Source organism: Aotus nancymaae, unplaced genomic scaffold (genome assembly GCF_030222135.1).
Source record: "Aotus nancymaae isolate 86718 unplaced genomic scaffold, 86718_ANA_hifiasm-v0.15.2.pri h1tg000059l, whole genome shotgun sequence".
Taxonomy (NCBI): Eukaryota; Metazoa; Chordata; class Mammalia; order Primates; family Aotidae; genus Aotus; species Aotus nancymaae.
Genome location: NW_026988473.1, coordinates 53,241,697 through 53,258,940, shown reverse-complemented (window position 1 = coordinate 53,258,940; position 17,244 = coordinate 53,241,697). Strand labels below are relative to the sequence as shown.

The following is a 17,244-nucleotide window of genomic DNA, read 5'->3' as shown; positions in this document are numbered from 1 at the left end:
TCAGCCTTTTAAGGGTTCGTAGTGGATTTGGAAAATCCCCCCTTCTCCACCAACTGCCCCGAGAGGTGGGGGCAGCAGTGGGCCGGCACACAGTGCTGCTGTAGGAGGAGGAGGGGTTTCAGCCTGAGTCAACAGCATACGCAAAAATCACAGCGAGTGAAAGACGTGGGGTTTTCAATGTAGCAGACATTTAATTCTTATTTGCCAACTCCTGAGCTAGGGCCTGGGGATACAGTTAAATAGGACGTGATTCTAGTCCTCTAGGCACCAGCGGTCTTGGAAAGGAAACCAAACAAGTAAACTGGCCATTTCAATACTATGTGGGCGTTACAATGCTAGAGGTAGACACAGGGGGTGCAGTGCAAGGGAGGAAGGGCGTTAACATCTGCCACCTACTCCCAGGTCCCAAGCACTCTTATCAACGTTATTTCACTTTATTCCCTGGTTATTATGAAAGGCAGGTATTGATATTCCCACTTAACAGACGAGGAAACAGCCTCAGGGTGATAAACTTACTTGACCCAGTCGGTCTCCTAGTCCATTTCAGAACCAAGATTCAAACAGGTTTTGTTTAGAAAATCTAGGGTTTTTTTTTTTTAACCCATACCAAAATAAAGTAGCCTCAGGGAATCAATCAAAACATTCATGACAGAAGGTGACTTCTGAGCTGAGTCTTGCAAGAATTCTGGAAATTAACCAGGCAGTTGTATCAAGGGTGGTGGTAAGGGGACGGAGCAGCTTGAGCAAGAGTGAGAGTTCTAGGAGTTTGGAGAGGGAGGAGGAAAAATGATTTGTTACTTAGGAACAAATAGCAAGGAAGGTTTGTGAGCTATGATTGGGAAAAAAAAAAAAAAAAAGCCTGAACTCTATCCAGTAATCCTTGAAGGGTTTTCATCAAGTGGCCTGATGGGATTTGCATTTTACTCTGGAAGATGGTTTGGGGATTGGCGGGAAGTAAGGACACTGTTTTTGTTTTTTGTTTTTTTTTTCCCAGGAGAACATAGCCCTAAACTAATGTAGTAGTAGTGGGGATAGAAGTGGATAAGTTCTAGATATATTTGGGAAATATAATTGGAAGGACCTGTGGACTGATAAAGATATATTTAAGAGGTACAGTCAGTAGGACTTGATTGAAGGTGGGGTAGAAAGATGACACGGGTTTCTGGCTTGGTTGGAAAAAGCATAGCATCATTTGCCAAGAAGAAACAAGAGATGGAATTGTTTGGGGTTGGGAAGGTGGAAGATGAAATGTTGAGTATCACACATCTTACATTTGAGGTATCAATCACTTTTGGATAGAAAGTCTTATTTAGTGAGATGATAATGGTTGTAGATGTCAGTGATTTGTTCCAGGGGACAATGAGTAAACTGAGAAAAGCAAAAGCCTACAAATGGAGCAATGAAGATCAGCATTCCATGAAGAAGCAGAAGTTGATGAAGGAGAAAGATAACAGTGGTCAGAGAAGTTAAGCCCCGAAAGCTAAGTAAGGAGAGGGAGTGGGCAACTATGATGGAAAGGCCATAAAGCAAAGATTGAGCAGTATGCACTGCAGGCCATTGTTTCTGGATGTCAGGATAGGAAAGAGTAAAAGGTGAGAGTAGAGGTCTCCTTGCAATGAATTGAGGCGTGAATATGAAGTGAAATAGTGCACAGACTCTGTACACAACCCTTTGGAAAAGCCTGATTGAAGATGAGCTGCAGGGGAAGAGGCATTCAAAAAATGGTAGTTACAGCATCTTATTGAGGAATCTAAGGCAGGAGTAGGGAGACCTGAGTATGATGGAGCATGGGAGGGTTGAGAGTCAAGTCAAGCTCACAGCATTTCAGGGTTAGGGAGATAAGCTGTCTGCATCAGTGTGCAGCTGAGGGTTCAGCAGGGCTTCCAACAGGGCAAAATAAGGTACTGAACTGCCAGCTTCAGGGCAGGGGACAAGCCACCTCTCCTGATAGGAAAGGGTCAGGGGTTGAGTAGAGTCTTCAGCAAAGCTGGGAAGTTGGGTGTTCCCCAGCCTGTCACAGGATCCCAGCCAGGGCCAGAGCAGAAACCCTGGCCCTCCACCTCTTCATCCAGACAGGACTCATGGCAGCCATGGGTTACCTAGGGAGGAGGCTGGCATCAGATCTGGGCCTGCTAGTACCAGTACTTAAAGAGTATACCTCCTTACCCTATATTCACATTTCAGAGGCTATTCCACACCACCCCAACTGCCCCCCAAGTACCCTGTAGCACTCCCCATAGTTGCATGAAAATGTCCACACCCTTCCCTTCCATACTCACATCAAAGAGTCCTGCCCCATGCTGCTGGTAGAGCCTTGGATTGAGAAAGCCAAGAGGGGGGCGGCCACTGAGGATTCTGTGCTCATTGATCAAGGATAGGAGCCCCCCAAACACTGGAGTAGAGGCCTGCAAGAGTGAAGGTGCAAGTAGAAGTCGGGGGTTCTGAGTGACTGGACTTTTTGGGAGTGATGCTTTAGAGTATCAGATATCTCTAAGTAGTTGGGTTCTGGATACAAGGTGCTCAAGGTGTTAATGGGTAAGAGTAATTCCTGAGTGAGAGTTTGGAGATGGGTTGATTCTCACCGAGGTTCCAGACACCCATGGAATGGGCAAACTGTTGCTGACCACCCAGTAGCCATCGGAAAGTGCAGCCACATCTGGGTAGGCACGGCCACTGGCATTGAAGTAACTGGATGGTGGCAGGTGGGGGCTAGAGTTCAGGAACTTGGCTACAGCTTCCTCCTGAAAGGCATTTTTGAGTGAGTATTGGCCTGTGGCCTGCCCAGCAGTCAGCTGAACTGAGGATCCCCCATCCCCACTCTCACCCTGCATCCATCCACACAAACACATGTACCTGGTATGAAGGCCGTGGGAACACATTGCTGAAGCCACCACCACTGATATAATCAACAATCTCATTTGTGATGCAGAAAGGATTCTGGAAGCTTGTGCCTCCCACTGTGGTGACATAGGGGCTGAGGGCAGAAGACAGCATTCAGATAGTAGGGGATGCAAGCGGACCTCCAAGATACGTGGGGAGGGGTGAGTATGGCCCAGGTCTTGCTGGAGAAATTAGACTTTGTGGGGAAGCATGTATATGCGATTGACTAAGACTTTTGAGCCTTCAAGGCATGGCCTGAGGTGACTGTGCACACTTTTCTCTGTAGAACATCCACCAAATCTTCCATTAAAATGCCTGGGGACTGAGGAAAAGAAACAGTGGGAGCTGTATCCCCCATAAGAGATTTGGGGACTGGGACCTACAGGAAGAAGAGACAGGAGTGCAGCAGCCAGGGCAGGCAAAGCTTAAAGCTGAACCATAGGAGCACGTGGTGGGGTCAAGGCAGGTTCTACATCATGAGTTCACAAGTGAAAGGTGGTGGTTATACCTGAGTGGTAGGCTAGAGTTCTTACCTGGAGGCAGGGAAGGAAGGACGGAACTGGTGTCTTCCAGAGACAGACCAACACCCAGCCCCACTGTCACCTGAGAGAGACCAAATGTAGCACTCATTAATTTGTTAGGGCTTAGTATGTGGGTTCAGATGTCAGAGAGGAAATTTAGGTGTCAGCTATTACTGCAGGAGGTCAGAGTTTAGAGGTCAGGTCAGTGGTCCCAGTTGCAAGGTCTCAGTTCAGATTGTGAGTTAGAGACCAGGCTCAGGGGTCACTGTGGGGTCAAAGCTTCCAGGTTGCAAGGGTGGAGGGGGTGTCTAAGTTTAGGGTAGGAGATCACCTGAGGCGAAGAGCAGGGTGAGACCCCGAGTGGCAGCCTTCATGAGCTCAGTGTTGACCCGCTGGATGTAGGCGCTACTGAGGGAGTCCTCATCATCTCCATAGCTCACAGTATGCACATGTGGCAGGGCTGACTCGTTACTGAGCAGCATGAGCCACTGCAGGAAGGGCTCCTGTCCCTCATGCCGGCCTGGATTTTTTTTTTTTTTTGAGGGGTGGGCACAAGGATAGTCATTGGAAATTGTCAGGATCTCTCTCCAGCTTACAGCATTCCCTTGAGGGAGCAGGGACCAACACCCACCTCCCACCCCCTTCCCCACTGTCCAGTCCTCTTGGCAGTACCAGGGCTACTGTAGACCCAGGTGGAGATGTTGGCACCGGCACTCATCAGGTACTGCACATCTAGACTGGCCTCAATCCCGGCCCGGCCCCGGCCCTTTTGTCCAACCACGCGGGCTACTGATGCCTGATGTGCAAAGTTGCCACCGAAGAGGCGCATGAACTCAGCCAGGTCTGAGTCACGGAAATACTGCTCCAGGAACTATGGAGGGAGTCAGAGCAGGGATCATGGGTCTGAGGGTGAGTCCCAGGGTGTTAAGGCACTGAGGACACTGTGCAGAGGCTATGAGGACCCTGGGGCTCTTTGCTTGGCTCACCTGGGCACAGGCTTGGCTGTTATTGCTGGTGCCAGAGCCCACGTCTTGTGCGGTCAAGTTATATCGCTTACGGATCACATTTGGGGTCACCCCCAGATGCATACCTACAGTCCCTGCCACCTGCGGCTCAGGACGTTGCCTCAGGGATGATGTCGGGGGAAAACGGTGCAGTCCCCCCACTGTAGGGAGAAGTCAGGCTTGAGGAGATCTTACAGACTGTAATGCCCACTCTACTACTCACCCCATCCCCAGTCCCCAATGGCATCTAAACTTTCCCAGCCCCTGGGTCTGTCTGCCTCAACCCCCATTCACCCCACTGGGTATTACCAAAGTCCACATGGGGGGCCAAGGCCTGTGGAAGCTGGTAGGGATGTGGGGACCTTACAACATGGGTCTCTGCAGGTCCTCCCACATAGTGATGAAACTCAGCCCCAGGGAGCAGCAGCTCTGCTTGTCTGGAGGTCAGAGAACAGAGGTCAGAAAGCTCAAAACAGAACAGAAGAAGCTGCCTCTGAGCATCCCTGGGCAGTCAGTCACTGTCTCCCCATGCATTAGCTCCCACCCACAAGCCCCAGCAACTCCCTCCCGTCCATCTCACTGATGGGATGACTGGTTCCCTCCATGGAGCAATCATTCTCTCTCACCGGATGCTCAGCCAGCAAGTCAGAAAGTCCTGTGTGATCACAGAATGGCAGTTCCGGGCTCCAGCTGCCAAGAGCCATTTTTGCACTGTGTGGAGGGTCAGTGGGGATGGCCTCACCAGATCAGCCACATGATCTAGGGTCAGGTATTTTCCTGCAGGGATTCAGAACAGGCACTTGCCCTCATTCATTTCCCAAAGTCCCCTCTTTGGACTTCAACTATGAGGAATCAGGACTTCCCAAAGCTTGGAACAGGGTAAAGGAGGGCTGTGCAGGTATAGGGTGTATTTAGGGAGCAGAGGAAGAAAAGGCTGGAGAGACTTGAAATACCATGGCCAAGAATATATATTTACCCTAAAGGCTAGTAAGTTGCAAATCCCACACCACAGCATGTATTGCCATGATCATGAAAAATGAATGAGGTTAATACATAATAAATTTTCCATTTTAAGCTTATCTCCAGTAAATGTTTTCAAAACTTTGGGCACCAGTTATCCAGTTTAGCTCAAATTTACATACTTGTTGATTTTAAACTTAACACAATGGTGAGTCACTGTTTCCCGCCATGCACACTAGTGCTCACCTTGGGTGAATCACACTGCCCCCTCCCCAGCCTCTGCAGTCACATGTGCACACTCCCCCCTGCTGTGAAGGGCTTTAACCAGGAGAAGGATCCAATCCATTTTGACTGTTGGAGAGACTGTTTTGAAGCAAAGTAGGGGAGTACAGTGAGGAGGAGTGTGGAAGGAGGAGACTGCAGATCAGTTGGGGAGCTTGGCAGTAATCCAGGAGAGGGAATAAACAACTGAATTGGTGGTAACAAAGGACAACAAGAAGTAGACTAATACAAAGGCTCTCTGGGAGTTAGAACTGGCAGCCTTAGTATATGAACAGAAGAGGAAATTAGAATGGATTTGAGGGTAGGGGGAGGAACTTAAGTTGTACCAGATGCTATTCCCCCATTTGCCTGGTAGATAGTAAGTAGCAGAGTCAGAATTTGAGTCCATATTTGACCATAAAGCCTGTATGCTGAGCTACATCCCCTTTTAGATTTCTAGCATGAGGAATACAAGTGTTTTGACAGGCCCTGACATCATCACTATCCCATGCCCAACCTAGCCCTATGTCCCTCCACTGCATCCCACATCCTGTCCCCAGTCCCGACAGGCACCGTATTGAGGAGAGCTGGGATCCGACACAGCCTGCACCAGCTCCGAGAGTCTTTCCAGGTTCTGCTGTCTCAGGGCAAAGGTGAGACTCAGCTCTTCCTCAGGGTCCGCACGGCCCAGGGACACCCAGCCTGGGGGCAGCCTGTAAGGTTAGGGGTCAGGGACATCGCTTTGGTTGGGGTGGAGATGGAAAATATTGGTTATGGAAGGTTCCACATTAGGAGCTGAGACCTTGGGTAGGATCCCTAGGAGCAGATACAGATCACATGAGGTGAATGATAGGGGACTGAGCCTGGGAACCTGGAGATGAAGCTATGGAGTGTGTACTAGGAGCTGGCACAGGGGTGAGGGAAGCTAGGACCAGGGCAGTGGGAGACAGAACAGGGCATGGGGAAGGGGGCGGTCTTTGCTAAGTCAACTCACGTCCTTTGCTGGTCAGGCTCCGGGCGGTAACTGCATTTGCCAGAGAGGATGAGGGCAAAGAGCCCTAGAAGGCTGTAGGGGCAGCAGGTGGGTTTCAGTGGGAGCTAGATTGTCTTTGTGTTCCCACCTTCCCAACATGTACTCCCTCGAACGTTATCCCTTTCTCCGAAGCCCTCTCAATTTCTCACCAGGCTTGGAGCCCCATTCTGCCCTTCCGCAGGTCTGCTGTCATGTGACAGATCACATGAGCCTTATATTCCACCACCGCCACCACTCTTCCGCCTAGTAACTAGTGACGGTGCTGGCTCCTCCCTTGCATGGGTGGTCCTGAATGCTAGGCAAGGGTAGGGCTGCCACTCGGATTCTCCCCTCTGGCCAGTCAAGCACTAAGCCCAGGGCTCCCCACCTGCGTCCTGAGCGGGGTCCCCTGGGAATCACTGTAAGTGAGTAGGCTCTGGAGACCCACAGACTGGGGTTCTTCCTAGGTGTGTATCAGCAAAATAACATCTCAGAGCCTAGGTTTCTGCATTTACAATATGGAGACTTACATAAAAGTGATTTGCCTCAAAATATTGCAGTGAAAAAACTTTTTTTCCTCCCTTACCCTCTATGTCCCCGTATTATCAATTTTGTGTTCATTCTAGGACTACATTTATGAACAGAGTAAAGCTTTTGCAAGACCAGGATCCTTTTATTCAAATCAGTTTCCAGTTTTAAGTAGCTTCCCAGGAGATCTACAATCAGCTGGGGTCCTGTTTATTATGGGTTCCTAAAGTTTTCAAGGAAATCAGCTTTGTTCCAAGAGCCATGGAGGAATCTTGCATCTTGTTTAGTGGGCTCAGGTGGATAAGATGGAAACAGATCTTTGCTTCTTCCTAATGGTAACTCAAAGCCCACAAGGAGGTCTGAGCTGACTACTTCTAATTGGGTTCATTGCAAGAGGATTTTCAATGACAGTACCCTGAGGATTCAATTCCCTTGCAGTCTTCTATTTTTTTTTTTTTTTTAAATCCATATGGAAGTTGTCAGCAGTGTTGTTTTTACTTCCAAAACCATTAATCCAATACTCATGTGAAATCCCTTGTTCTGACCTCAATACTTTTTTGTCCTACAGGCCACTGATATCCATAGACCTATAGATTATATCCCCACACTAAAGATTATGGCACTTCACCTTTCTGTCCACCCCAACTCCTATGATCATTTGATCTAGATGATCAAAGTATCTAGATAAAAGACAATTCAACACCCTAACCTTCCATTTCTTTCATCTCATTAAACCCATTCACTTCACTTGAGCAGACCAGTCCCATGACTACACTTGGACTTGCTATCTCTCAAAGCTGCTCTACCTTTGAAATTGTATTTATAGAATCCTCTCTTAGACTATAACCTTCTGGTTTTTCAAGCTATTGTTTTTCCTCACTATTAATCTGACTTCTTCCTGTCCATTGATCTCTCTACTTTCCCACTAAGCTTGGATCCTAGAGCTGTATGTACTAGCACCATGCTCAGAAACATTTCTCTTTGACCACAACCTTTTTTTTTTTGAGACGGAGTTTCACTCTTGTTGCCCAGGCTGGAGTGTAATGGCATGATCTCGGCTCACTGCAAGGTCTGCCTCCCAGGTTCAAGTGGTTCTCCTGCCTCAGCTTCCCGAATAGCTGGGATTAGAGGCATGCACCACCATGCCTGGCTGATTTTGTATTTTTAGACACATGGAGAAAGATGGGGTTTCTCCATGTTGGTCAGGCTGGTCTCAAACTCCCGACCGCAGGTGGTCTGCCTGCCTCGGCCTCGCAAGTACTGGGATTACAGACGTGAGCCACCACGCGCAGCCTTTTTTTTTCTTTTCAATTTCCTCAATCCTATGAACTTCTCAAACATTGGCCAATTGCCTTTTCCTCACAGCCTGGCTCTCCCACAGAACAGTCTACACCAGTGATTCCCAAATCCCTTTGTACCAAGTGAAAATTTACACTGAGATAAAGCAAGACAGCCTCCTGCAGAGAGCCTGACATGACAAAGATTCAACAAATTGAGCTATTATTACAATGTGGATTTTTAGTGGCCCCAAGAAAAACAAACCACTTGACTGGTCAACTCTTGTATCCACCTCAATCTATTTTAAGAACCTCAGGCCCAGAGCTGGTCATCCCTAAGATCCCCTCTCCCACAAAACCAATCCCTCTCAAGGCCCTGCTGGCCTCTTGCTCATATTAGAAGGAAAAGATTAGCTGCAGAGAGATGTGATCATCAGCCTCAGGCTAGGCTCCTGAGCTCCCAGTGCCATCCCCACCCCACCACTGCTCTGTGCCTCCTGAGGTGTCCACAGTACTCTGCCAGGTGTCTTCCAGTCATCCCTATTTGACAAAGCCGGAGACCGGATACAAACTGCAGTTTATTAAGGCTCCAGAGTGAGAATTGGCACTTGGTTCTGGGCAGGGGCAGGGGTGTCAGTGGAACCCAAAGGAGCTGGGTCCAAATATGTTGGAGGGACCTCCTCCATCCCCCTACCCCCTAATAAATAAAGTCTCAGCTCCATCTCAGGGTGCTGGTGCAGAGCAGGGAGCCCTCACTGAGGAGAACCCAGGGCTGCTACCTCCTTCATATTTCTCCCCACATTGGACCTGGCCACAGGTCAGTGACCAACAGGGTTTCTGTGGTCCTAGTGCTCTGAGGGGACTGGGGAGTTCAGGGTGGAGAGCTGGGGCCTGGTAGTGGCCTCCCCGTAGCCAGTCATGGTCCGAGGCTGCCCAGGGCAGGCTGAGAGTGGGGCCTGCATTGGGGACACTGTACGCATCCCAGGTCGGGGCCCAGCCTGGGCCACAGCTAGATGTGCAGCTCCGTGTCATCAGGTGGCTCCAGGCCAGACTCTGCGCTGAGTGCCGAGGCTGAGGGACCCTGGGCCACCCCAAATGGTGAGACAACGGGTGAGCGAGCAGCCAAAGGAGACAGAGAGGGTGAGAAGCTGGGGGACATGGCAGCTGAGGACAGGGAGCCTTCATGGCTGATAGGGGAGCGGTGAGAAGCTGGTGGGAAGATGGCCCGGGCTGCAGCTGTGTTTGCTGGCTTAGGGGGCACAGACTTGGCTCCTGGGTGGGCCACGGCAGTGATGAGGGGTGGTGGATCAATACGGGGAGCTGGGGGACATGGCCGAGCTTCATCCTTGAGCCGAGCGATCTCTGTGAAGACACTGGCCAGTGGTTGGAACTGAGGGCACCAACTCAGCAGGTAGTCCCAGTTATAGCTGCCACGGAGCTCCTCCTCACCGGCCACAATGGCTGTCAGTGCACCTGCGACACATGGCTTGCCATCTGCTGGGAAGCCATAGTCCCCAGTGGGTGCCGGGCTCAGGCCACAGCCCCCCAGGAAGGCTGTGGCAGTGGCCGGGGGCCCCTCCTCTCTGTAGAGAGTGGTTCCTGCACCTGGAAGCAGCAGCCCTGCCTTTCGGCCCTTATACCAGGTTTCAGGGGCAGGTGGCTCACAGGATGTGTCACTCAGTCCATCTGCATCCTGCTGGATGCCTGAGTCAGGGCCACGCGCAGCCAGAGAGGAGGCCACACTGGCCACACGGGGGAACTCATTGATCATGCGGATCTCATCATCCTCTGCAGCTTCTGCTGAGCCTCGGCCACTTGAATGTGATGGATCCAAGGAGCCACCACGGGGGTAGGGTCCTCCAGTTCCTGGCCCACCATAGCTTGGAAGAGTCTGGTGATAGAGGTGCTCAGAGGGTGGTGGACTGGGCGGCTCCCGGCCCAGCTTCTGCAGTGAGCCACTGGCTAAGGGTGCTGCTTGTGACATTGGGCCAGGGGCTGCCTCAGCCTTGCGGCTACGGGCCCGAACAAGTCCTAGGACAAGGGCTGCCAGTGCAAGCACCACCACAACTCCCAAGGAGGCTGCCACAGCCCCTACTAATAGCAGGTTGAGGTCAGGTGCCAGGCCCAGTGCAGTGTGGGTGATATCCACGGTCACAGGCACTGTGGCACTCCGGGAACCAGGCAGAGGCCCTCGTGCTACCACCTCCAGCCTCAGCTCCCGCGGTGCTTCCCGCCGGGTCCGGCCTCCACCCTCAGAAGTGGTTGTTCCACTGCCTGGTGCCCGACTGTCCACCCGCAGGTACAGGGCACCTGTAGTCTGGTTAATACCAAAATAGGGAGAAGAGGTGGCAAGAGAATAGAGAACCAGGCCATCGGCACCCCCATCCTCATCTGTGGCCTGCACATGACCCAAGCTATGGCCACGCCGGGCACCTTCTGGCACTTGGAAGTGGAAAGCTGGTGCCAGAAATACAGGGTCATACTCATCCTCTCCGGTCACCAGCACTGATACAGTGACAGAGGCTGAGAGATTCCCAGCATCAGCAGCACCCACCAGCAGCCGGAAGCTTTCTGTGTGCTCATAGTCAAAGGGCATTCGTGCACGCAATTCCCCTGTTGAGCTGTTCAGTGCAAATGCCTCACGGCCCTCAGGCCCCGGCCCAGCCTCCAACAGGCTATAGCGGAGCCTCCCAAAAGCCCCAGCATCCCCATCGATTGCATGCAGAGTGGTCACGAGAGTGCCTGGAGGCTGATTCTCAGCCAGGCTGGTGCTGAGTAAGTTCAGTGGGAAGGCTGGGCCATGATCATTCACATCCTGGACCTCAATTGTCACCGGTGCCAAAGCAAAGTGTGCACCAGCAGGGTCAGCAGCCTGCACTACAAGCTGATGTCGAGCCTGGGTCTCACAGTCCAGGGCATGGGCCAGTCGCAAGGTGCCCGAACTCTCATCCAGTTCAAAGAGCCCTGATGGGTCGCCTGAGCTAACAGCAAAATGCACGAGGCCATGAGGGCCAGGGTCAGCGTCAGAGGCCTCTACATGTAGCAGCTCAGCTCCAACAGGTGTGTCCTCAGGTACTGCCACACGGTAGGATGCTCGGGTAAAGACAGGTGGGTTGTCATTGACATCTAGTACAGTGACAGTGACTGACACAACTGAGCTTCGGGGTGGCTGCCCACGGTCAGCTGCAGCCACCGTTAGATTGTACTGTGTCAGGCTTTCAAAGTCTAGAGATTCAAGCAACACCAGGCAGCCCAGTGTCTGGGGGCCTGGTCCAGCACCCTTGCCAGCCTCAGCCAGCCTGGGTTCTAGCTGGAAGACTTGGCCCCGGTTGCCACTGATGATGCTGTAGTCCACAGCGGCATAGGTACGGCTTCCATCAGCATCTGTAGCTTCCAGGGTGAGCAGAGTGGAGCCAGGGGGTAGGTCCTCAGTCACAGCCACACGGTAGTGTGGCAATGTGAAGCTTGGGGCATGGTCATTCTGGTCCTGCAGCTGCACATGCACTGTGGCTCGTGCTGCCCGGCCTGGAGCCCCGTGGTCTCGTGCTTCCAGAACCACATCCACTGCTCCTGACCCCTCATGGCCCAAGGCCACTGTTTCCACTATTGTGAACAGGGTCCCTGAGAGGAGAAAGGAAGGGAAAGAAATATATTTAGCAAAGGCTGTGAGTGAGCAGAAGAGTGGCCCTTCAGGATCTAGGAAATGGTTTTAGAAGTCAGACTCAGGGAATGGCCTATGTGCTAGGAGACAATGGGATAGCCTCAAGGATTCACAACTTAGGGAACAGCTTCTAGACATGCAGTCAACAAAGGGCTTATAATGAAGACAGTGGGGAGGAAATGTCCTGCCTGGGCCAGAGATCCAGGAGTTAAAGAGTTTGAGTAACAAATTCTAGGAATGAGGTCAGATTATAGCCTAACACAGTCAAAAACAAGGGGTAGATCCTGGGAAAGACGCACCATTGTTGGGGTCAACACTGAAGCCATCAGCAGGGGAAGCCAGGTGGTAGGAGATGTGACCGTTGGCACCTGAGTCCCGATCAGTGGCAGAGACAGAGAGAATGGCACTGCCTGGGGGTGTGTGCTCAAGCAGCATTACCTGAAGTGTGAGGAGAAATGCTTATGGCCAGGCTTCCCTGTTGTCCACGCAGCCTGTTCTGGAGCTTGGTTCCTTGAGCCCTGCTTGGCATCCATTCCAACTTGGCCCCTACTCGTATTCAAATGGGAAATGCCCACCTTCTCCCCTTTCTGGGCACAGGATGCAAAACAGGATGTAGTTCATAGGACTTGGGACCTTCCCATTCCCAGATCAGCTCCAACATCCAGCCCACCTCTGCAGCTGCCAGCTCTGACACTTCCCTCCAACAGGAACAACCCAGGCCCAGGTGTACAAGAATCCAGGGGTGTCAATACCTGGTAGAGGCTCTGTGAGAAGGCAGGTGCATTGTCATTGACATCCTCCACAAGCACTGTGAGGTTGGCATAGCCCTCATGAGGCCCATCATGCGCCAGCAGCTGCAGCTGATAGCGGTCACACTGCTCAAAGTCCAGAGGCCCCGTGAGGGAGACACGGCCTCCATAGCGCCCAACACTGAAGGGATCCTGGGGCCCAGATGGGTTCAGCACATACCACAGCACTGGTCCTGAGTCTACATCATTTCCTGTTACCTGTGCAATCTCTGAGCCCAATAATGTATCTGAAATACATGAGACAAGTGTGTTTGGCATGGACCCACCCCCACCTTGAGCCGCAGGGTGGAGACAAATGTCTCTCTGTCACCCTTTATACCGCCCACTTTACCCAGCCTCACCTTCTGACACTCGGAGCTCCCAGGGCTGGGGGATGGTGGGGTGATTGTCATTGGTGTCAATGACCATCACTGTCAAGGTAGCTGAGCCCACCAAGGCTGGGCTCCCTCTGTCTGTGGCCATCAGTACCAACCTGGACACAAAGCACAATCATCAGGTGGGGCATGGCAATAAGGGGGAACCCTGGGCAGGGCTAGGACTCGGGACAGAGCTTAGGGCTAGGGAATTCAGGATGTGGTCAAGGGACCAAGGTGGGTTCAAGGCAGGACTTCAAACCGTACAGGCCCAAGATGGGGTCTTGGGTCCACAGGGCCAGACCTTACCGTGTTTCAGCCCAGATCTCACGGTCCAGGATGGCTGTGGTAGTGATAATGCCTGTGGCTGGGTCTACGTGGAACAATCCTCGTGCCGGCTGGGATGCGGCCAGACTGTAGGAAATCTGTCCTCCAGAGCCTTGATCCAGGTCATCTGCCTCCACCTGGTGAGGGTAGGAGACTGCTGGCACTGGTCTAGTCACAGACAAATCTGACTAGCTCTGCCTCCCATCTTTCCATCACACCCCACACCTGCAGCAGGGGCCCCTCGAAGGGCCGGGACTCAGGCAGGAAGGCCACATAATGGGGCCGCAGGAAACGGGGAGCGTTGTCGTTGGCATCTTGCAAAGTCAGGGTCAGCACTGAGAAGGCAAAGGCTCCTCCACTCTCTGCCTGCAGCACCAGTCTCAGCCGTGGACTCACCTCGAAGTCCAGCCCCTCTGCTGAGCGAACTGTGATGGCTCCTGGGGGAGGCAGAATGCATCAGTGACAGCCTCCTTTGCTTGCCCTGGAGCCTCCTTCTCTGAGACCCCTTACTCAGGGACAGCCCTTCACCCATCAAAGACTCCTCTGACACAAACAACCTGCTTCCCCAATAGCCTGTACTGTCCTGCACAGAGCTCCTGCTCCTTTTCCTTACCTGTACTAGGCTGGATGGAGAATGTCCCTTTCTCATTCCCACTGAGAATGCTGTAGGTGATGGGTCCATTTGAGCCTCCTGCATGGACAGCTCTGGGGGAGACAATAAGAGTCCCTGCAGAAAGAACGGTATTGTTGGACTGTAAGCACTAGACTGGGAGAGTTTGGGGGACATTCTCAATGAGCAACTCCAGACCATTTTGGAGTTCGAATCGGAGAGACACGGCTGGGGACCCACCTGGGGGCGCATTCTCACGAATCATAGCCTCACTGCTAGCCCGGGGAAAGCGGGGTCCACGCTCAGCTTCCCCCTGCAGTCCAACAATGATCACACCAGTGGCAGAGCGAGCTGGACGGCCAAGGTCAGTGGCCACAATGAAGAGGACACGATCCCGGGGGCCTAGAGCTACAGGAGAGCGGGCCACACGGATTTCACCAGTGTAAGAGTCCACAGTAGTGCCAGGAGGTGGTGTGCCTGCCAGCCGGTACAGAATGGAAGCATTGGCACCAGCATCACGATCTTCAGCTCTCAGTGTGGCCAGAGCCAGGGTTGGGGTACTGAAACTGGGGCCTGGGCGGGGCAGGCGCAGGCGCAGAGGACTGGTGGGGAAGGTGGGTGCATGGTCATTGACATCACGCACCGTGATGGTGACAGACACTGTGGTGCTTAGGGGCCCAGCGGCTGCACCATCTACTGCACTCACAGAAAAGGTGTAGCTGGGACACTGTTCTCTGTCCAAGGCTGCAGCTGTGCGTAGTTCTCCAGAGCTGGGCTCCAGCAAGAAGGCTCCTGCTGTACCAGCACCCAGGTAGTAGGTTACACGGCCATTGGCTCCAGCATCAGGGTCATGAGCCTGTAGCTGCAGCAGCAGGGTCCCTGCAGGCACATCCTCCGGCACCTCCACAGAGTAGGCAGGCACAGGAAAGGCTGGAGCATGGTCATTGGCATCCAGCACTATCACTGTCACAAGCAGAGTGGCACTGAGAGCTGGCTGGCCTCCATCCTGGGCCTCTATCTTCAGCTGGAATGCTGGCTCCACCTCTCGGTCTAGTGGCCTCATGGTGCCAAACTCTCCAGAAGCAAGGTCTAGGACAAACGCTCCTGATGGGTCCCCATCTGCAGAGAAGGGCATGCACATATAAATATACATGTGTCACAGGGATGGGGGTAATTTATAGGCTACAGCAGAGAGAGAAAGCGAGCGCATGCATGTGCACAAAAGCAAGTGAACACATGAGAGAAAGGGAGAGAAACAGAGAAAAACGGAAATGGAAGGTAACAGAAGATACTATAAAGCAGTTGGTATCATCTGTGTGTGGTCTGGGAACCCCTGGAGTTCCTAAGTCCTTTTCATATACCTAAGATAAAATTATTTCATAGCACTACTAAGCCATTATATGCCCTTTTAATTCTCATTATCTTACAGATGTACAGTAGAATTTGCAGATGCTCTGTGACATGTGATGATATGTCTTGGTTAATGGAATATGTTCTTATGTATTCCTGTGTTTTCTAAAATATTCTAGATAGAAAGATTAAAGCATGAATGTGTGTGTCTTCAGAGATTCAGTTTGTTCTAGCTATCTTCAGTTATACCTGCTGTAATCTCTGAAATTCATTACTGTCCAACAAATTGTTACTTGAAATCTTAGCATTTCCTTGTGCTTACACAGAAATACCAGCAAGCTGTATACTTCATTGGCTTGTTTCACAATCATAATTTAACATCATCTCAGTTTTAATATCTAATACAGTAAATACTGATATAATCCACATAAAAACTCTGTAGGATTCTCAAAAATTAAGTGTTAAGGGTTTCTGAGACCAAAAAAGCTTGAGAACGTCTGCTCTACAGGGATAGACAAATGAGAAATAAAAGAGGAAGACAGAAACAGAGACACAGAGGGAGATAAACAGCATGGAAAGAGATACCGAGATACACTGATATAAGCACGAAAGAAAAGGTGGATGACATCAAGAGGGAAAAGGAGACCCAGATACACTCACTGAGGCTGACAGCAGCCAAGAAGGAGCAAGAACCAGGCAAGTGGGTGCTGAGTTGGTGGGAGTGGGAAGGTTCTCACCTAGGATGCGGTACTGCAGCTGCCCATTGGCTCCCACATCTGGATCAGAGGCCCGAAGCATAGTAAGGGTCTGGGGGTCCTGGCCCTCAGGCACCTCCAGAGAGAGATGGGCACTCCCAAAGGTTGGTGCGTGGTCATTCTCATCCTCCACAGCCACACGAACGGTGACATGAGTTAACTGGGGAGGTGAGCCCCTATCCTGGGCATACACTGTGGGGAAGCAAAATCAATGAGGTCTAGCCTGCTCTCATCACATGGAGAAATCCACACCACACAGTGTTCATACATGTTCATCAGGTGCACAAACCAGAAAATGTCCATCTCTGCACACTTCCCAGGCACACGTGTCATGCATACATAAACATACATGTGTCCTACCTCCCATGCTTGGTGCGTGCAAGATATATCTTGGACTAGTGGTGGTGTAACAGGAAAGGCACTAAATGAGGTATGAAAAGATCTGAGTTCAAGTCCCAGCCCTGCCACTTCCAAGCTGCATGAGCTTGGGCAAGTCACTTCACCTCTCCAATATTCAGTATCAATATGCTCTTCTGTTAAATGGCTGCAGTATCTGAGGGAGGCCTGGAGGGCATAGCTGTGACATTATGCATTTTAGAATTTGTATGGTTACAGTCGTGACAGTCTAGAAGTCAGTTCACCTTGCACCCTGCCAAACTCTCGACTCCCCAAAAGGGTCTAAAAACGTTAACAGGAGCTTTGTGGTAATAAGCGAAAACTTCTAAAAGGTAGTACTTTGGGGGTTCTGTCTGTGTAACACTGGTGTTTACAACACCCCACTCAGGCTCTTGGGGTCCTGTCAATATGTACCTGTCAGGTTGATCTCCTCCTGCTCCTCTCGATCCAGGGCCCGAAGAGTCTTGAGAACACCAGTGTCAGGATCCAGAGAAAAGCTTTCGCTAGAGACGCCTCCATAAGTCACTTGCCCATTGGCTC

General features: G+C 51.5%; 2 protein-coding genes across 2 annotated transcripts in view; both read right to left on the bottom strand.

Annotated features, from left to right (window-relative positions):
• Positions 1-166: 166 nt before the first annotated feature.
• TPP1 (tripeptidyl peptidase 1) lies at positions 167-6,880 on the bottom strand. The gene is made up of 13 exons (XM_012456744.2): positions 6,809-6,880; positions 6,621-6,692; positions 6,200-6,339; positions 5,032-5,182; positions 4,715-4,842; positions 4,388-4,566; positions 4,074-4,272; positions 3,733-3,921; positions 3,414-3,483; positions 2,854-2,974; positions 2,583-2,741; positions 2,280-2,405; positions 167-2,099 (listed from the first exon to the last, which is right to left on the bottom strand). The coding sequence occupies exons 1-13, from the start codon at positions 6,850-6,852 to the stop codon at positions 1,959-1,961; spliced, it is 1,719 nt and encodes a 572-aa protein (XP_012312167.1). The 5' UTR covers positions 6,853-6,880; the 3' UTR covers positions 167-1,958.
• Positions 6,881-9,003: 2,123 nt separating this feature from the next.
• The window catches only part of DCHS1 (dachsous cadherin-related 1), a 31,234-nt gene continuing 22,993 nt past the window's right edge, over positions 9,004-17,244 (bottom strand). The window contains exons 12-21 of the mRNA XM_021675110.2: positions 17,119-17,244; positions 16,291-16,500; positions 14,444-15,322; positions 14,207-14,320; positions 13,819-14,030; positions 13,576-13,730; positions 13,255-13,385; positions 12,857-13,140; positions 12,404-12,542; positions 9,004-12,064 (exon numbers count right to left, since the gene is read on the bottom strand). Of these exons, the coding sequence (XP_021530785.2) occupies positions 9,453-12,064; positions 12,404-12,542; positions 12,857-13,140; positions 13,255-13,385; positions 13,576-13,730; positions 13,819-14,030; positions 14,207-14,320; positions 14,444-15,322; positions 16,291-16,500; positions 17,119-17,244 (4,862 nt within the window). The 3' untranslated portion in view covers positions 9,004-9,452. The remainder of the gene's footprint in view (positions 12,065-12,403; positions 12,543-12,856; positions 13,141-13,254; positions 13,386-13,575; positions 13,731-13,818; positions 14,031-14,206; positions 14,321-14,443; positions 15,323-16,290; positions 16,501-17,118) is intronic.

Bases quoted from the DNA above. Each gene is read 5' to 3' on its own strand.
- TPP1 (XM_012456744.2), bottom strand. From the start codon at position 6,852: ATGACAGCAGACCTGCGGAAGGGCAGAATGGGGCTCCAAGCCTG. The intron at 4,273-4,387 runs GTGAGCCAAGCA...CTCCCTCCATAG, and splicing joins ACAGCCAAGCCTGTGCCCAG to TTCCTGGAGCAGTATTTCCG. The intron at 2,100-2,279 runs GTGAGTATGGAA...CCTCCTCCCTAG, and splicing joins ATGGGGCAGGACTCTTTGAT to GTAACCCATGGCTGCCATGA.